The sequence below is a fragment of the Heliangelus exortis genome, chromosome 21 (genome assembly GCF_036169615.1).
Source record: "Heliangelus exortis chromosome 21, bHelExo1.hap1, whole genome shotgun sequence".
NCBI classification, from domain to species: Eukaryota; Metazoa; Chordata; class Aves; order Apodiformes; family Trochilidae; genus Heliangelus; species Heliangelus exortis.
The window spans coordinates 6690190-6709320 of record NC_092442.1 but is presented as its reverse complement, the minus strand read 5'-3'; the positions used below and the strand labels follow the sequence as shown (position 1 = coordinate 6709320).

General features: G+C 59.2%; 1 protein-coding gene across 15 annotated transcripts in view; it reads left to right on the top strand.

Moving 5' to 3' along the window:
- Window positions 1-19131, top strand: part of MYO18A (myosin XVIIIA) — a 36610-nt gene that overhangs the window by 16492 nt on the left and 987 nt on the right. For 9 of the 15 annotated variants that reach the window (XM_071765407.1, XM_071765406.1, XM_071765405.1 and 6 more), the window contains 34 exons: window positions 46-109; window positions 230-374; window positions 1796-1807; window positions 2284-2460; window positions 2539-2629; window positions 2715-2907; window positions 3345-3431; window positions 4059-4200; window positions 4282-4441; window positions 4527-4713; window positions 4803-5040; window positions 5861-5970; window positions 6047-6112; window positions 6384-6512; window positions 6986-7129; window positions 8171-8260; window positions 8357-8476; window positions 8556-8667; window positions 8776-8903; window positions 9049-9203; window positions 10323-10446; window positions 10518-10718; window positions 11015-11125; window positions 11452-11556; window positions 11658-11804; window positions 11900-12013; window positions 12193-12309; window positions 12413-12496; window positions 12714-12851; window positions 13526-13711; window positions 13792-13931; window positions 14492-14536; window positions 16114-16236; window positions 17185-18360. In XM_071765407.1, the coding sequence (XP_071621508.1) occupies window positions 46-109; window positions 230-374; window positions 1796-1807; window positions 2284-2460; window positions 2539-2629; window positions 2715-2907; window positions 3345-3431; window positions 4059-4200; window positions 4282-4441; window positions 4527-4713; window positions 4803-5040; window positions 5861-5970; window positions 6047-6112; window positions 6384-6512; window positions 6986-7129; window positions 8171-8260; window positions 8357-8476; window positions 8556-8667; window positions 8776-8903; window positions 9049-9203; window positions 10323-10446; window positions 10518-10718; window positions 11015-11125; window positions 11452-11556; window positions 11658-11804; window positions 11900-12013; window positions 12193-12309; window positions 12413-12496; window positions 12714-12851; window positions 13526-13711; window positions 13792-13931; window positions 14492-14536; window positions 16114-16236; window positions 17185-18352 (5353 nt within the window). In that variant the 3' untranslated portion in view covers window positions 18353-18360. The remainder of the gene's footprint in view (window positions 1-45; window positions 110-229; window positions 375-1795; window positions 1808-2283; window positions 2461-2538; window positions 2630-2714; window positions 2908-3344; window positions 3432-4058; window positions 4201-4281; window positions 4442-4526; window positions 4714-4802; window positions 5041-5860; window positions 5971-6046; window positions 6113-6383; window positions 6513-6985; window positions 7130-8170; window positions 8261-8356; window positions 8477-8555; window positions 8668-8775; window positions 8904-9048; window positions 9204-10322; window positions 10447-10517; window positions 10719-11014; window positions 11126-11451; window positions 11557-11657; window positions 11805-11899; window positions 12014-12192; window positions 12310-12412; window positions 12497-12713; window positions 12852-13525; window positions 13712-13791; window positions 13932-14491; window positions 14537-16113; window positions 16237-17184; window positions 18361-19131) is intronic. The other 6 variants (XM_071765410.1, XM_071765409.1, XM_071765404.1 and 3 more) reach the window with 4 other exon arrangements.

Sequence of the window (19131 nt, the reverse complement as noted above, 5' to 3'; positions counted from 1 at the left end):
TTGGGGTCTCCTGCATGTGACCAATCCTGGTGTTTATCCCTGCAGGACTGAGCTTCATTTCAACCACCTGGCAGAGAACAATGTCTTTGGCATCGTGCCCCTCTCCAAGGTCACTGCTATGGGTCTGGGTGGGGGGGGTCTGTGGGAGGAATGGGGGTCCCTGACACATTTGGGTGCAGGGGGAATCAGAGCTGGGCTCTCGCACCGATGGCTCCCATTGCTCCTGCAGCCAGAAGAAAAGCAGAAGGCAACCCAGCAGTTTAACAAGCTCCAGGCTGCCATGAAGGTGATGGGCATCTCCAGTGATGAGCAAAAAGCCTTCTGGCTTGTCCTGGGAGCCATTTATCATCTGGGGGCTGCTGGAGCCACCAAAGGTAATGAGCTGCTCAGGGCTGGGAGGCATTAATGAGCTAAAGCTCAGGGCTGATGTGGCTGATGGCTTTATGAGGTCCTGGAAGGATTGCTGGCACCTCAGCACCTTGCAAATGGCACCCCCCTAGTGTGACTGAGCCTTGGGGGGTGTTTTGAGGCTGTGTCAGCTGAAAGACAGTGTTCTGCCACCTGAGGTGCTTTGTAGTGTTCAGCTTTGCCCCCTTGGTCAGAGTGGTTCCACCAGCAAGTGGGAATCACACAACCTCCATTCCCCAGGCTGGCCCCTGCTGTCTTGGGAATCTATGGGGCCTGGCTGGGGCCAAGGGACTCAGGGGGTTCATGTGTGTCCCCAACATAACACCTCTCCCTCCTGTCCTCCCCGCAGAGCCGCTGGCAGATGAAGCTGGTAATTGGAGCCGTTGGGGGCTCTTCTCTGGGTGGTTCCATGTGGTGATGGTTTTGGGGTTGAAATGGGGGCTTGGGTTTCTTCTGATGTGCTGGGACCAGCCCTGACCTCCTGCTAGGTCCTGGCAGCCTCAAATTTGCCTGTCAGGACCTCCCCTTGTCCTCTTGGCACTGTTTGTGCTGGGGGGGCAAGGCTGCCCCAGCACCCGCTCACTGTGGGCTGCGGGACTTGCTCTGGTGGGCGGTAGCTACACTTTCCATCTCTGTTAATTGGGACCCATCTCATCCAGGGTGACTTTGGCTTCATGGGGCTGCTTGTCTCCCCTTGGATTTCTCTACCTTCCCTCTGTGGTGCTGGAAGCTCCTATGGTGCTGCTTGCTAGGCTGGGTGCAGTGCAGCTGAAATTGGGCACCTAGGGCTGACTCCAAGGGATTTTTGCAGCCCTGGGGGGAAAGATGAGTCAGGGATGGAGAAGGAGAGACCAGCAGGGTCTTGGGGTGCACTGGGGAGTGGTGTTGGCCTGTGGGGTTCTCTGAGGCACTAGAGGGCAGCAGGGCCCTGCTGCAGCCACCATGGAGGGATGCTTGGGTAGTTCAGAGCTCCTTGGGGGGTGGGGGGCCTTCTAGGGGTGAACCCCAAATCCTGCATGAGGCGAGCATCCCAGCCTCAGGTCCATGCTGCTACTTGAGCCTTCCATGCATCTTGTGGACACTGGGGATGCTCAGAGGTAGCTCACCCACGCCATCCCCCAGTTCCTTGGTACCTTGATGCTTGTACCAGGCTGAATCTGACTGCAGCTCCCCATGCTCTGGGGCAGAGCTGAGCTGCTCCCCATCAGTGCCCACACTGTGGCAGGGTTGGTGGGGGAAGGGGTTGTGATGTTTCACCATGGTAGTGCCTGGGGGGAGGTTGGGCATGTGGCATGTTTTGGCAGCAGGGGATCCCCGTGCCACGTGTGCCATTGTTTCTAACCCCTGTCTCTGTTTGCATGGTGCATGCTGCCCTTTTGCAATGCAGACGCCGATGAAGGTAAAGTCTTGTCCTCCACGCATCTCTGGCTTCCCCCTCCCATGTGCCACTGCCTTTCCCACTACCCTGTTCCTGTGTGTCACCATTAACCTGCTCCCACCACCCTGCCCTCCCCTCCCTGAGTTTGTGCCTGGCAGCCAAAGTCTGTCCTTCCATGTCACAGCAGAACTGTTCTGTATGTCCCCATGCTGGGGTGTCTTAGTGCCCTGCATTGTCATAGGGCCTCAGGGGTCCCTGGGCAGTGGTAGCAAGGGATGACCCCCATTCCCTTCCCCATGGTGTGGCTCTGGGCTCAGCCCTGCAGGGGCACAAAGCCATTCACCCCCCGTGTCCTCTGCTCAGTGCCCCCCATCATACTTCCCAGATCTCTGGTGCTGGCTGTATGCTCCCACTGTGCACAGCATCCCTAACCTTGCAGATCCCCCCATTTTGGGAGATGCTCTGTCTGGCCCTGAGCCCCTTTTTCCACCCTCCAGCTGGGAGGAAGCAGTTTGCCCGACATGAGTGGGCTCAGAAAGCCGCTTACCTACTGGGCTGCAGCCTGGAAGAGCTCTCCTCCTCCATCTTCAAGCACCAGCCCAAGGGCACCCTGCAGCGATCCACCTCTTTCCGTCAGGGCCCTGACGAGGCACCCCTGGGTGACAGCAGCACAGGTACGGTGAGAGAAGGTGGGGACAATAGGTGGCCCCAGGGGACGCCAGACTGGGGATGCTCAGGGTTGTCTTGCATAGGTCCCAAGCTGACGGCGCTGGAGTGCCTGGAGGGCATGGCAGCTGGCTTGTACTCCGAGCTTTTCACCCTCCTCATCTCCTTGCTTAACAGGTACATGCTGGGGGGGGCTGGGGAGAGAAACAGGGATCACCCAGCAGCACCCATTCACCCCACTATGTCCCTTTGTCTCCCACAGGGCGCTGAAGTCGAGCCAGCACTCATTGTGCTCAGTGACTGTAGTGGACACCCCTGGGGCACAAAACCCCGAGCTGGCAGGACAGAGCCGAGGGGCCACCTTCGAGGAGCTCTGCCACAACTACACCCAGGAGCGCCTGCAGCTCCTCTTCCATCAGCGCACCTTCGCCCGTGAGCTGGAGCGTTATAAGGAGGTAACGGGGACACCTGGGGCTGCCCTTGGCTCCTGCCCTCCACTCCGCACCATCTACATCATTTCCCCAACCTGGTGTCTTACGCCATGGTCACTCTGCATCAGCCCAACCAAAGCAGCTCTGACACGATGCTTGGAGCAGCCAGGGTTTTCCGGTGGCTCCTGCTGACACCAACACCATGTGGTGCAGTTCTCCCTGCAAGCCTGCCGAGGTGGTGGGGTGGCTGCGGGTGATGGTGGTGGGGAAAATCAGTCAAGGGGATCACTCCATGTGTCCTGGTCTCCCCCTTTGCCCACCCAGTGTCATCCCTTTGCCGTGCCAGCACAGCAGGGGTGCTGAGAAAGCCCAGCCTCCTGCCTAGACTGTTGAGATCAACCCCCTGACCCTGCCTGCCCCACTGCATGGGCAATAACAACACTTCTGTCCTCCCTCACCAGGAGAACATAGAGCTTGCCCTGGCTGATGCTGAGCCCAGCTCCTCTGGCTCCATAGCTGCTGTAGACCAGCCCTCGCACCAGGCACTGGTGAGCACCTGTGTTATAGAAGTTTGTAGCTTGAGGCAGTGGCCCGTGGCTTTCCTGGCCCTTTGATGATGGTCAGGGGAAGGAGATGGGCTGTCCTGAATGACATGAGGGTGTGCCTGCAAGTGTGCATCTCAATTCCAATTACAAGGCGTGGAGACGGTGTCCCCTGCTGCTCTGGGAGCTGCCAGTGCCTCAGGCAGGAGGGTGAGGAGCCTTTGGGCTATCCCCAGGTTGCTCTGGTCCCCAAGGTGCTTTGGTCCCCAGTGTGCTCAGATCCCCAGTGTGCATGGGTCCTCAAGGGGGTGCTCCAGTCCTTGCTGGAGGAGGCTGCAGAGACCGAGGGGGGCTGCTAGCGCCAGCCCTGTGCTGGGTTTCATTCTGCAGCTGCCTCGGCATGACGTTCTCCACCCTGGCCAACATGTCCCTGCCCAGAGTGCTGCATACAGCCTCCTCCCTTGCATGGTCTCCATTAAACACGAGTCTTCTTGGGCGGGGATCCTTTGTCTTGCTGCTGCTGGTGGCTAAGATTGCATGCTCCCTGGATGGCCCAGGTCCCCCGTCCCTCCTGTCCATGCTCTGGGGGACACTGGCATCCCGGGCTGGGTGCAAGCATGGTGTTACCCACAGGTCCGGTCACTGGCCCGCTCGGATGAGGCACGAGGGCTGCTGTGGCTGCTGGAGGAGGAGGCACTGCAGCCAGGTGGCAATGAGGACACTTTGCTGGAGAGGCTTTTATCCTACTACGGCCCCCAGGAAGGGGGGAAGAAAGGTCAGGAAGGGCCTGGCACCATGAGGCCATGCATCTGTGAAATGCCAGCCCCGTGCCCATCGATGCTATGTCTCCTTTCAGGGCACAACCCACTGCTCCCCAGTGACAAGCCCCGACACTTCCTTCTGGGTCACAGCTCAGGGACCAATTGGGTTGAATACGATGCCACGGGCTGGCTCAACCACGTCAAGCATAACCCGGCCTCCCAAAATGCCTCCATCCTGCTGCAGGAATCTCAGAAGTGAGTGAGGTCCCAGGGCCTGGGAAGGACAGTGCAGGGGGGAAAGAGGTGATTTTGTGGGTGACATCCCCTCCTTGCCCTGCAGGAAGGTCATCAGCAGCCTGTTTGCTGGCCGGGGCGGGTCGGCGCTGGTGCTGTCAGGCTCGGTGGCAGGGCTGGAAGGGGGCTCCCAGCTGGCCCTGCGCCGAGCCACCAGCATGCGCAAAACCTTCACCACTGGCGTGGCTGCTGTCAAGAAGAAATCCCTCTGCATCCAGATCAAGCTGCAAGTGGTGAGTGAGGGGCTGCCGAGGCGGGGTCCCTGGGTCCACCTTGGTCACCGCTGCCTGTCACTGCTCACCCCTCTCTCCCCTGCCTGCAGGATGCCCTCATCGACAGCATCAAGAAGTCCAAGCTCCACTTTGTGCACTGCTTCCTGCCTAAGGCAGCGGGGGGTGGCGGGGACCCCCGAGCTCTGCCGTGCCGGCGAGTGAGCGGCAGTGAGCTGGAGCTGCCCACAGAGCACTGCGAGGCTGGGCTGATGCAGCTGGATGTGCCTCTCCTGCGCGCACAGCTCCGCGGCTCCCGCCTGCTTGACGCTCTCCGCATGTACCGACAAGGTGAGCTGTGGGATGACACCCACAGCCTGCTGTGGGGGTGGGTGCCACGTGGGTCCTGGCTGCCTGACCTCTCTAGCCAGCCAAAGTACCCCCAAGGAACCCTTTTCGGCATGTGCTTGGAGCCTGGTCTCTGCCAACTGTCCTCCCTGAGCCATTCTGTCCCCCCTCCCCTGCGGAGTTGTCTGCGCTGGGGACAGGCATGGCCTTAATTGGGTGTCTCCACTGGTGCCGCTGGTTCCTGGCAGCCATCCCGCTGGCAGCTGGCTCCTGTCCCACCGGGACCGGGGACTCCAGGTCGTGCTCAAAAAAGCATTTATCGATACATGTGGCCAGCTGCCCAGTTGAGGTCTTATTGCCTGGAGGCCGAACCCTTCCTGCTGCAGTTGGGAATTGATGCCACCAGCACACCTCCTAGATCGATGGCTATGGCCAGCCGGCTGTGCCGGGGTCAGCATCCTCGTCAATACCCTACTGTTAATTAAGATGTGGAGGCTCAGCACCTCCAGCCTGATGCAGAAGTTGGCTGCAGCTCAGAGTGGAGCCGGGGCAGGGCCTGTTTACTTGCACATGTGTCTCTGGCCACTTTCTCCCCAGCTCCCAGCCAAAATTGCTGGAGAACCCGGCCAAGGAAAGCCTCCCAGGGAAGGTCAGGGCAATAAAACTGCTCCTGGCCCCATGAGTATCTTGTGCCACCTGGGGTGACCCCATCAGCTACCCTAAAAAATGGGACTCAGCAAGTCAGGGCACATGGGGCTGTCCCTGGCCATCCCCCAGGCATCCTGGCTGCCCCCAGAGCCCTGCTCTCCCTTACCCCCTGCAGGGTATCCCGACCACATGGTGTTTGCTGAGTTCAGGCGACGCTTTGACGTCCTAGCTCCACACCTGACCAAGAAGCATGGGCGCAACTACATCGTGGTGGATGAGAAGAGGGTATGTACCCTGGTCCAGGCTGTCCTGCACCCTGCGGTGCCACCAGCTCATTCCTGACACCTCTCTCTCCCTGCAGGCAGTGGAGGAGCTGCTGGAGTCACTGGACCTGGAGAAGAGCAGCTATCACATGGGCTTGAGCCGGGTATGATGCCTGACACTGGCAGTGGGTGCTGGTGGTGGCAGAGGGCAGGGGTGGGTGGCACAGTGTGGCACAGCAGCACAAGGGCAGCACTGTTCTCTCCCTGCCTATGGCATTCCTCGGGCTGGGGGAATAAAACCCCCACAGTGGGACAGAGCCAGTGGCTGCAGAAGGGAGACCTGCATCCCCACCAGTCAGTGCAGTGGGAGGGTGGCACGGAGTGCTGGAGGGATGCCGGCAACCATCACCATCTCACCCTGTCCCCTTCCTGCAGGTATTTTTCCGGGCTGGATCGCTGGCCAGGCTGGAGGAGCAGCGGGACGCACAAACCAGCAGGAACATCACCCTCTTCCAGGCAGCGTGCAGGGGTTTCCTGGCACGGCAGCACTTCAAGAAGAGGAAGGTTCGTCCCAGCGTCTCTTCCCCCCACCCCCCCCGGGCTCTGCTGCACAGTTTCGCCTAAAATGGGCAGCGCAGCCTTACTGCAGCCGCCTGGGCCAGCACCTCCTCCTCCCACCTCCCCCTGCGCCCGCCCAGCCCAGGGGAGCTCTGGGGGGCCAGGAGGGAACCGGAGGGGAACCAGTGGGGACGGCGCTGGGCATTACCACAGCGGGATGGAGCTATGTTGCAGCTCCTGCTTTCATTAGTAAAGAGGTTGTAAAATAAGCATCTCAGCAACACCTCGCAGGAGTAGTGTTTGGAGAGGCTGGAAGGAACTAACAGCAGATGAGCTGAGTACAATTAGAACAAATGCAAACAAAGGGGAGTGCACCAGTGTGCTGGCAGGGGTGCTGAGTGCCCACCCACCTTGATTCATCCCACTGGCTGCACCCTGTGCAGACACCATACCTGGTGGTGACACTTTACCCTGTGCAGATTCAGGATTTGGCCATCCGGTGCGTGCAGAAGAACATCAAGAAGAACAAGGGAGTGAAGGACTGGCCCTGGTGGAAGCTCTTCACCACCGTGCGGCCCCTCATCGAGGTGCAGCTCACTGAGGACCAGATCCGTGGCAAAGACGTGGGTATCCCTGCACCAAAGGGGATGCTGGATGGGGCAGGGTGGGCTTGGGGGACTGTTGGTCCTGGGAATTGCCCTGTGCTGGGATGGGATGGGGTGGGATGGGATGGAGGACTCCATGGTGGGGTGGGCTGCAGGATCCCGTGGTGGGTTGGCGTACAGGAGCCTGCAGTGGGGTGGGATGCAAAACCCCAAGGAAGGGTGAGATACGGGAGCCCAGGGATGGGTTGGGATCCAGGACTCCATGGTGGGGTGGGATGTAGGACCTCATAATAGGGGAATCTGTGGGATTCAGGACAGTCTGCTCTGCACCTCCTCAGCGCCAGGCTTGAATTGCTCCCTAATTTGCGAATCAGCATGTCATTACCATCCCAAGAGCTGGCTGTTGCATGAGCCCAATTACAAGGCGTGGAGAATGGAAACGAAACCGTATGCCGAGAGGCATGTGTGGGGGCTCCATGCTGCGCTGGCAACCAGACACTCGTGCCCCTGCTGAGCCTGCCCGGCACGGAACCGCTGCCTGGCTCAGCTTTCACCCCAACACATTGAGGACAGGAACACGGGGTGGAGGCATCTGGGCTCCCTCCTGCCCTCCTCAGCCTGTGCTGGGACCAGAGGAGGGGATAGAAAGATGTGCTTGAAGCTGGCAGCCAGGCACACCTCCCCAGAGCTGGCTGGTGGTCCCCGGGTATTCCAGTGGGTCCCCTCCCTCCCCACTTGGGCTGGGTGCCCCCAAAGCCTTTCTCGATGGGTGGGTTTGCTCCCACCTCCTCTCCGGGAGGGTGTGGGGATCCCTCTCCAGCTTTGCTGGGGCTGCTTGGTGTTTTGACACCATTTATGGGGCTGGAGCACAGTGGCTGAGCAAGCTGGGGAAAGTCCCTGCCCAGCCCTTGGCAGGAGAGAGCAGCCCCCACCCAGGGAGCCCCCACCCTGCCCACTCAGCACTGGGGGGACACTGAGGGGTAGAGACTTGCCCGGCTCCTGCCTGACAACCTCCTCTCCTTGTACCTCCCCCCTCCCTCACTGCTTGCTCTGTTGCAGGAAGAGATCCAGCAGCTGAAGAACAAACTCGAGAAGGTGGAGAAGGAGCGGAATGAGCTGCGGCTCAACAGCGACCGCCTGGAGAGCAGGGTGAGTCCTTGCGGGGACCAGGAAGGAGTGTGGTGCTGTGCAAGCCTGTGGCAGCACCTGCCCCAGCCCACCATCCTATTTCGCTCCCCCCGGCAGATCACAGAGCTGACATCAGAGCTGACAGACGAACGAAACACTGGCGAGTCAGCCTCCCAGCTGCTGGATGCTGAGACAGCCGAGAGGCTGCGGGCCGAGAAGGAGATGAAGGACCTGCAGGTAAATGCTGCTCTTCCTGACCTCATGGTCTCTCCTGCCCCGTCCCCTGGATGCTAACCGTGCTCCTGTCCCCTTCCAGGCTAAGTACGATGCTCTGAAGAAGCAAATGGAGTCAATGGAGATGGAGGTGATGGAGGCTCGGCTCATCCGGGCGGCTGAGCTCAACGGAGAGCTTGACGATGATGATTCAGGTGCCATCCTACCTCCCATGTCCTGTGGTCACAACACTGTGTACCCATTTCCACCATGGCCCTGTACTGCTTCATGCAGCTCCTCGGTGACCCCATTTCCCTGCACAGGTGGCGAATGGCGTCTGAAATACGAGCGGGCGGTGCGGGAGATCGACTTCACCAAGAAACGGCTGCAGCAGGAGCTGGAGGACAAACTGGAGGTGGAGCAGCAGAGCAAGAGGCAGCTGGAACGGAGGGTGAGTGGGGGTCCCCCCTCAGCTTGGGGATTCACAGGGGGTGAGCAGCTGCTCCTTGCTCAGTGGTGAAGGAGCACATGGCTGGAGCAGTGGGGACATAGTGGCTTCCTGGAGCCCTGAGCACCCTGCCCATTCCTGCCCACAGCTGGGGGACCTACAGGCAGACAACGAGGAGAGCCAGCGGGCACTGCAGCAGCTAAAGAAGAAGTGCCAGCGCCTGGCTGCCGAGCTGCAGGACACCAAGCTGCACCTCGAGGGCCAGCAGGGACGCAACCATGACTTGGAGAAGAAGCAGCGGAGGTGGGGACAGCGTGGTTGGTGGAGGGGAGTATAGGGGGGGTTGTATGATGGCATCCTCACTGCACTGTGAGCCTCTTGCAAAGTGGCATTACCATTTTAGCAGGGATTTGGGCACTTCACCAGCTCCCACTTGGCCGAGGTGTCTCCAGTGGGATGGGGCTGTCTGGGTTGGATGTTTTCATTGGGGGGGTGGTACCCTGATCCTTTTCTGGGGGGCCTGGAGCCAAGTGATCCACCCATGTGGGACTGTGCCCCATAGTGGAGGCTGCTCATGCCCCATGGCTCAGCATGGCACTTGCTGTCATTCTGTCCCCTCTCCCAGCCCCAAAGTTTGCTGATGTTATTAAGCAGCAGGGACGCTTTCATCTCATTATGGTAATGATCGCACACACAAATACAGCGAGAGAATCCAATCTAATTAATTTCAATTTCTGTGGATTGGAGTCTGTGCTAATGCAGCTGTTTATTACCCAGCACATGGAAAAAAAGGGGATTAGCTGCTGAGGTGTTTAACGCAGGTCACAAACTTGAGCTCCGGGTTGTTTCCCAAGCCCCAAAGGCAGTGATTTCAGAGCAAACACGTCTGATCCCATCCCAGGGACACTGGGAGAGGCTGCCCAGCTCCAGGCTGTGCTGAGCACATCCCCACTGGGGGCTTGTGTCCCTTCCAGGGATGGGACTGCTGCCATCTGAGTTAGGACTGTGGGAGGCTCTTGGCTGGGAGAGCCAAGCTGCAGCAAGAGCCCATCTCTGATGGAGCCTTCTCCATGTCCTGCAGCCCCTCTGTGTCCTGGAGATCCTCTGCATCCTGCTTAGAGGATGTGGTGTCCCTGGCCACCTCCATGTAGCCCCCCACCATTAGTAGCCACGTGCCAGCCATGCACTGTGGGTGCTGTGCTCTCTATTAGCCACTGAGTGAAGACATCAGGAGGAGTTTCTCCAAGTGGCTCTGTGCCACCATGCTGGCAATTAAAGGCTCATCAGCAGCATGCTTTGAACGAGCAGCTGGCAGAACGCCACCCTTCCCAGTGCCTGCTGCCATAGGGTGGGGATGCTCAGTGTCATGAGGCTGGGGACCTGTACAGGAAGCTGAGTGTCCATCCTGCTCTCCCCACGCAGATTCGACAGTGAGCTCTCACAGGCACATGAGGAGACACAGAGGGAGAGGCTGCAGCGGGAGAAGCTGAGCCGTGAGAAGGATGTGCTGGTGGCCGAGGTCTTCGGCCTCAAGCAGCTGCTGGAGGTGAGCAACATCCTCTCTTCTCCCTAGTCCCCAAACTGACAGTGGCTGACAGTGACCCCCTCTTTTGGCAGGACAAGGAGTCTGACATCACAGGGCTGACTCAGAAGGCAGAGGCGCTGGAGGCTGAGCTGCAGGACATCTCCTCCCAGGAGTCAAAGGATGAGGCCTCCCTGGCCAAGGTGAAGAAGCAGCTGCGGGACCTGGAGGCAAAGGTCAAAGACCAGGAGGAGGAACTGGATGAGCAAGCTGGGACCATCCAGATGCTGGAGCAGGTACAACGGGGAGGGGCAAGGTTTCTGGGTGGGGTGGTTTCATGCAGGGCTGTTATTACCTGGGCCGGGCTTGCCCGGGAAGAGGAGGCGATTGCCCTCAGCCCGGCGTCAGGCCAGGCATCACGGCTGCCGGCACAGCTCCTGGCCCTTTGTGCCATGGCCCGGCAGGTCACCGTGGGGCAGGCAGCCCCGCCGGCCTCGGACCAGGGGGTTTTCTGGGTGAGTGACACCCAGGGAGTGGTGTGGGGGTGTCCCCGTGTACCTCTTTGCTCTGACCACATCCCCCCCATTTGCAGGCCAAGCTGCGGCTGGAGATGGAGATGGAGCGGCTGCGGCAGACCCATGCCAAGGAGGTGGAGAGCCGTGACGAGGAGGTGGAAGAGATACGGCAGTCATGCCAGAAGAAGGTAAGGCTCAACTGTGGCCCCTCTGCCCGGGGGAGGGAACAGAATGTGTACCCGTGTCCCAGCTGGGTGCTTGGGAGCTGTCAGCCGGGCACAGTCACGCAGCACTCGGCTTCTACACAGCCCGCCACAGCCCAGCTCTGCTGGCCCGGCAGGTCCGACCGGTCCCTTTGCTGCCCGGGCCAGCACATACCGGGCTTCGTGCCTCTGGTTGCGCAAACACCTGGCCAGTGGGGTCACCCGACATCCCCCCTGTGTGGGGACACGTGAGGGAGGCATGTCCTGGCCCCTTCCTGCCAGCCTGACCATCTGCCCGGGATGTCCCCCAGCTGAAGCAGATGGAGGTGCAGCTGGAGGAGGAGTATGAGGACAAGCAGAAGGTGCTGAGAGAGAAACGGGAGCTGGAGAGCAAGTTATCTGCCATCAGCGAGCAGGTAGGGCACAGGACAGCCAAGCACATGCCTTGCTTTGGGGACCCCAAGATGGCCATGGCAGCCTGCCAGCACAATGCCCTGTCACAGTCCTCCTGCCACAGGCCAACCAGCGGGACTTTGAGACTGAAAAGCGCCTACGCCGGGACCTGAAGAGGACGAAGGCACTGCTGGCTGATGCGCAGATCATGCTGGACCACCTGAAGAACAATGCACCCAGCAAGAGGGAGATAGCCCAGCTCAAGAACCAGGTTGTGCATCTATACCCCTCCCCAAAACCTCAGCCTTTGAGGGATACACAGGGCATCCCCATCCCCTGGCCAGGTGCTGAGCCATGTCCCCACAGCTGGAGGAGTCAGAGTTCACCTGCGCGGCTGCCGTCAAGGCCCGCAAGTCGATGGAGGTGGAGATTGAAGACCTTCACTTGCAGATCGACGACCTCGCCAAAGCCAAAGCAGCAGTAAGTTTTTTTTAGGGTGCATTTCTACATGATGGGGCCATGTCCCACTGGCACCTGGGGACAGATGCCCACCAGCACAGCACAAGCCAGCAGGGTGGTCCTACACTGTTTGGGTTGGTTTTGGGGGGTGGATGCCCTGGTCCTGGGGTGCAGAGGGAGACACAAGTGACTCCCCCCAGCTGGAGGAGCAGCTGAGCCGGCTGCAGCGGGAGAAGAATGAGGTGCAGAGTCGGCTGGAGGAGGACCAGGAGGACATGAATGAGCTGATGAAGAAGCATAAGGCGGCTGTGGCCCAGGTGAGGGGGGAGCAGGAGCTGCAGTACCTCCGGCCCCCCTGTAATGTCCCTTTTGGAGCTGGTGCAGTGGGGTCTCCCCTGATGGCCCTGATGTGTCCCACAGGCATCTCGGGACCTGGCACAGATGAATGACCTCCAGGCACAGCTGGAGGAGGTCAGCAAGGAGAAACAGGAGCTGCAGGAGAAGGTGGGAAGCACTAACATGTACCCTGAGTGAAATGGGGATGATGGGGGGGGCACCCAGAGACCCACTGCGATCACCATGGTGGGGGGACCTGCAGATCACTGCAGGTCCTGCAGAGCACTGGGTGGTCTCATAGGAAGCCGTGAGACAAGAGTGGTGGGGAGGGGAGGCATGTCAGAAAGGTGGTGGTCAAGGCTGAGGTTGTGCCCCTTGCCTGCAGCTGCAAGGCCTACAGAGCCAGCTAGAGTTCCTGGAGCAATCCATGGTGGACAAGTCCCTGGTGAGCCGGCAAGAGGCCAAGATCCGTGAGCTGGAGTCCCGGCTGGAGTTCGAGCGGACACAAGTCAAGCGCCTGGAGGTGGGCACTCCCTTCTCTCCATGGGGACCTTCCTTCCTGCAGAGGAACCAGGCTGCAAAGCTGCCCAGAGAGGGTCCACCAAACACATCCCCAGTATCTCCTCCCAGGAAACCCCCACACTGCAGCTCTCTGCTGCCAACAGCCCATCTGGGCAGGCAAAGCTCCCTGCAAGCACCGATAACAGTAATTCACCCCCCCAGCCCGGCAAAGAGCTGCTCTTTCCCTGCATTGACTTAGGGAAATTATAGACTCTCTTGGCCCCGCTAAACTCATCCTGCTTGGTATTCTGCCTCTGCAGCTCTGCTGGGGGAGTGGAGCAGCTTAGCTCTCCTCTTAATATTTTCCGAGCTGTTATTTCCTTTCCCTGCTCGCTCTGCTGGGGTCATAAATATGCAGCGGCTGGCTCAGCGGCTGGGGGAGAAGGGGAGCTATTTTTTCCCTACGTTACAGGCTGTAATTACTTCACACACAGTTAAATCTATTTTTCCAATTTGGCAAAGCCCCCATGGGTTGTTCTGCCCCTTCTCTTGCCCTGGGAAGGGGGTTTCTCCTTCATCTCCTCATGTAAGTTCACCAGGATGGGATCCGTCCTGCCATGAGCCCTTGGGCATTGCAGCAGTGTGCAGGGGGTCCATGGGGGGATCTGGGGTGACCCCGTGCCCCCCACTCCACAGAGCCTGGCCACGCGGCTGAAGGAGAACATGGAGAAGCTGACAGAGGAGCGGGATCAGCGTGCAGCTGCTGAGAACCGGGAGAAGGAGCAGAACAAGCGGCTGCAGCGGCAGCTTCGCGATGTCAAGGAGGAGATGGGTGAGCTGGCCAAGAAGGAAGCTGAGGCCAGCCGCAAGAAGCATGAGCTGGTGAGGCACCCACAACAGCCCAGATGGAGAGACAGGGGGATTTCCCTTGGTACCCAGCTCAACCTGCTTCCTCCCCACAGGAGATGGACTTAGAGAGCCTGGAAGCTGCCAACCAGAGCCTGCAGTCAGACCTGAAGCTGGCCTTCAAACGCATCGGGGACCTGCAGGCAGCCATTGAGGATGAGATGGAGAGTGACAGCAATGAGGACCTCATCAACAGGTGAGAGTGTCTGGAGCTGGCTCCTGTGTGGGGCATGTCACCAAGGCTCACTGCTTCTTTTCACTACTTCTGAAATGTCATGGGAACCCTTCAGCTCTGCCTGGCCCTGGCAGGGTGCCATCTGTCTATCCATTCATCCATGCATCAGGCACACATGCATCTGTCCATGCACCTATCCCATGCATTGTGCCCCTGTACATCGGTTTGTGCATCCGTCCCTCCACCCACTCACAGCCTACCTGCAGCTTCACCTGCTTGCAGAGGTGCCCAAACTGCAGCCAGGGCTGTGCTGGCCAGCTGGAAACCACACAGGGAACCCCAGGAGCCAGGGCAGCACAGGCTGGCAAGAGGTCTGGGATGCTGGGATCCAGCCCAGGATGCAGGAATCCAGCCTCATGCAGCCCTACACCAGGGTTGGATTGCCCTTCCCCATCATTTAATTTGTCCCCCTCCCCATTCATTCCTCATCTATTTGGTCTTTTTTTTTCCCTTTCATTTGATTTTCTTTCTTTTGTGTTTCTCCCATCCCTCCCTGACCCCACCTCCTCAACCCCTCCCAGTTTGCAGGACATGGTGGCAAAGTATCAGAAAAGAAAGAATAAACTGTGAGGAGTTCCTCTTGCCTTCCCCCCCTCCCCTAACTCTCACCTCACCCCCGCGGGCCCGGGGTCCCGCATGCCACTGGCCCACCTCAGCATGCCCTAACAGCACCCACAGCACGGCACATAACTGCATCCCACATGGGGCGACAGGGGACAAGCCCCTGGGTCAGGGTGGGGGGTGGTGTTCTACCCTGGCTAATCAAAGTGGAGGGGTGATGGAGCCCCACTACCACACACAATATCCCCACCCTGTGGTCATTCCCCTATGACTTGGGTCCCAATTAACTAATGGCACGTTTGCCTGGACAGAAATTGGGTTTGTTGTGGAGTTTTAATTCCACCAGGTTTAAAACCTGAGCTGCCCCCAGAGTTTGTTCAAGGGGCTCTTTCGGGGGGGGGTGGGGGGGGTGGTGGTGGTTGTTGTCATTCTGTGGGGTTTTTTGGGGTTATTTTGTTTTTTTTAATCCAAGCCGAGCATTGCCAGGCTGTGTTGCAGGGTAAGGAGACGCGCGTGATGGAGTGCAGCTCCTTGCTTTGCATTTAATGAGGAGGATTCACGTAGAGGGTCTATCCCAGCCACGCTTCCCCCATGCCTTCTGTTGCCGTCCCCAGGCAGGGAACCATCCCAAAGCCGAGCGGATAAAACGTCCGTTTAGGATTGTATAATAGATCACTTCCCCAGCAGCAGCTCTCTGGGAGCCCTCACCTCTTGCTGGCCGGCGGCAGGGTGGGGAGAGGGGGGGTGGCCCCGTGCTGCTTCGATTTCCTTATAGATCCCGCCGGTACTGCCATAACCCTAATGAAAGCAGTAAGCAGTTAGGTATTAAGGGAGATTTATGCAGGGATGCTTTTAACGTGGAGGAATGGATTTTGCAATGCATACAGCACCTTCTTTCTCAAAGCAATCAATATGGTTACGAACGGCCATTATAAATTAGATGGTTTAAGCCAGATAGGGCTTTTTTTACACCGGGATGTAAATCAGGGACTCTCTGGCACAGCAGGGCTGTAAATCTGCCTGCCCTGTTCCTGCGTCCGCCTTGCCAGAGTCGTTTCTGTTCTGCCTGCTAAACTCCTGTTTACCCAGGGCCATCAACATCCCTCTTCCTCGCTGTAATTTTGTACTTGACGACGGCCTATAAAATGAACCCACTTATTTCCTTCCTAGATGGAAATCTCCTGTGTTTCTGGAGCCATCCCCTGCCTGCTGCCCCAATGCCAGCCCCCATGTCTTATATTTCCAGTCCTGGAGCTGTGCAATAGCAATGGGGACAGTGGCGCAGAAGTGCAGGAGTCCTTTGGCCAGGGAGCAGGGTAGTTTTGGGGTTCAGGGGGTGCGTGGCACAGCTGTGCTTCAGGAAGCCCCTTGCATGCAGGCTGAGCTGTACGCATGCAGGCTGCCCCTCGGGAGATGGAGCTGGACCATTGGATGGGAGTTCACCCTTTCCAAGGCACACAGACAATGAGTGCTGGGGGAATTGTGGTGCCTGCCAGCACAATTTTGCCTCCCCAGCACCCAAAATCTCACTGCCCCATACTCACCTCTTGCCTTCTTCCACGCTGACCTGCTTCTGTGGCAGTGATGGTGACTCGGATGTGGACTCGGACCTGGAGGAGCGTGTGGACGAGGTGAAGTCCTGGCTTTCCAAGAACAAAGGTTCCTCTAAAGCGCTCTCAGATGACGGCAGCCTGAAGGGCAGCAGGTGGGTGCAGGGCTTGGGTGCACAGACAGGGTGGGCTGTGCTGGGAGATGGCCAGGGTGCAGGGTGAGCACCCATGGGGTGAGGTACACTGGGTGCCATGTTCCCAGCCAGTGATCATGTGGCTGGCCAGGGAGGGGTGGATGTTGGTGAGTGACTTGGTCTCCACTGGGGTCAGATGTTCTCCTGCCCAGGGGGACCCCCCTGGTCCCCCTCCCCAGCATCCCAACAGGATCCACCACAGGATCCACACCACATGGGCTTCTACAGCCCTCCTTGTCTGCATGCCCAGGGTTCACAGGGCAGGATCCCCCCTCCAATCTCCCATCCTTTGCAGCCCTACCACATCCCTCTCCACACCTCTCAGCAAGCACTGGCTGCTGACACAGCCCCCAGCAAAGCAGAGATACATGGGGACATGCTTGGGTGCACCCCTGGCACAGGCCCCAGGGGCGTAGGACTGGGGCACACAGCTCTGCTCCCATTCCCAGGGAATGCGCTTGCTTGAGAGAGCAGATTGCTTTTATCCAAACCCAGTTTCCTAGCAGAGCCCTGGGAGTCCCAGGGGGTTCACCACCCTCTGCCAAGCAGGGGAGGGGGGGAAGATCTGAGCCTGTTTTTCTTAATTGGTTTAATTTATTCAGTGCTGCAGATGTAAAACATTTTGTTATTGGAGATAATTCCACCTTTTTCTGAAGCCAGGAATCAAACACAATGGCTCCAGGTAGCCGACAATGAAATAAATTGAACACAGCACTTTAAAAAGGGAATCAAAGTGCTGGGCTAGAACAATTCCCCCATTTACACGACATTTTTCCACTATGCTATTTCCTGCTGATGCAAATTATGGAGGCTGCCTCTCCCCCCCTCCTCCATCACTCGCTCACCTCCATCTCTCTCTTGTCCCCCCAAACCCGGTGTATGCATGGGGCCGTGGTGCTGCTGGTGCAGGTCAGCCCTGACGGATGGTCCCGATGCCGAGGAGCGGCCGGTATCAGTGTCAAGCTGCCTCAGCTATAGGAAGCGGCCGAGCCTCAAAGACTCCATAGGTGGCAGGGGGGATGAGCAGACACTTTTCAGCACCCTGGGCGAGCGACCGGCTTCCCCTGAGCGCGCTGCCCGTCGGGCAGCCCGGGCCGGTGACACCGAGGACCGGGCGGCCATCATCGCCCGCGCCTTCGCCGATGCCAGCAGCCGTGCTCGCCAAGGCTTGGGCAAGCGTTGGTCTCTCTCAGCTGCTGACAGCGAGAAAGCCTCTGTCGCCTCTGCCCCGGTGAGCCGGGCCTCCTCTGCCTCCTGGCGCGAGCTGGATGATGGGGATGAAGGGGATGAGGGGTGCTCGCTGCTGAGCTTTGCCCTATCCAGCCCCGGGAGCTTGCGGAGCCGGCGAGGGGTACCTGAGAGTCGCCCCGAGTCGCGGTTTTCCCTGGCCCGCAGCCGTCTGGAAGAGGCAGATGAGGGATCCCGTGGGCAGCCCCCCCTGGGGCGCAGCTTCTCTGTACCCCCCCGGCCCCGCAGTGCTGCCTCTGAGGAGGGGGGTCCTGGGGACGCCCGCCCCGTGGGGCACCGCTCATACCTCGACCCTGACCTGGAAGCTGCCATCCAGGAAGTGCTGAGTTACCGCCTACCACGGGCCAGGGGCTTCTCCAGCCCCGAGGACGACTCAGGGGATGACAGGCGGAGCATTCGGAGCACACGGAGTGTGCGGAGCGCAGCCCCACTGGGCGCTGCCGACCACCCCCCCGGCATCCTTCGTCGCTCTGCATCCGCCCTCGACTTCTCCCGGCGTGCCGGCCGGCACCGCAGCAGCTCCGGCTCCTCCGAGGGAGAGGAGAGGAAGAAGAAGAGTACCAAGAAGCATGCCAAGAAGGCCAAGAAGAAATCCAAAAAGAAGAAAAAGAAGCAGCAGTCATCATCCGACTCGGATTCATCCTCTGAGTCCTCCTCCGATTCCTCCTCTGGCTCCTACCGCAGCACTTCCAGTGTCAAGAAGGGTCCTCGGGGGGCAGGGGGGGAGGAGCCAGGACGCCCAAGCCGGGGCAAGAAGGAGGAGAAGCAGCGGAAGAAGCAGGTGGACAGCCTGATGATGAAGTACCTGTACCGGCCTGAGAGCGACTGAGGCAGGAGGTGGGAGCAGTGTGTGCTGTGCAGCATGAACCTCCCCGTGTGCCACTAACCGCTCACCCTAACCCTTGTCCAGCTCCAGGATGTGGAGCCCACGTCTGTTGGCCACCCTGGGATGAGGCACCCAGCCTTGCCTGCAGTCAGCCCTGCTTCTGGGGTGTTGCAGGGCATCCCCAGCATGTGTCCAGCCATGGGGAACGTCCTCGGCATAGCTGCAGCAGAACCAGCAGCTGCCTGTGCTGCCAGGACGCAGCGTGTTCACACAGGACACTGGGAAGCTCTAATCTCTTCCCTGCTCCCCAGCCAGGATGTGGCTGAATTTATTCCTTCAGGAAATCTAAGGGTTTGCTGGGGCCTCCCAGCTCGCCCCATGGATGGTGATGGGTCCTGGTGTGTGATGGGTACTAATATGCACCTGTGGCTTTGTGAGCATGGGAACAGGAGCTGGGGTGAGTGGTGGTGGCTTGGAGGGGTTTCCTCGGGTGGCTGTGTCCTGCTGCCCTGTACCATGCAGGGGGCTGGGGGGTGACCAGCCTTTCTCTGTGGGGCCTTGGAGCTCTGTGCCCTGTTTGATTGTGGAGAAGGGGCAGGCCGGGGCTCCCCAGGAGTGATCTGGGAGCAGGTTCGATCTTTTCTTAGAACTTGAATAGGAGTATAACTGAAGGAGGGAAAAACCTTTTGGAAAGGTGGTGGCAGTTAAGTTGCCAGGAAAGGCATCACAGGGGGTGAGAAACACCCCCAGCACCCAGCCACAGGCTCCAACTGGGACCCTTG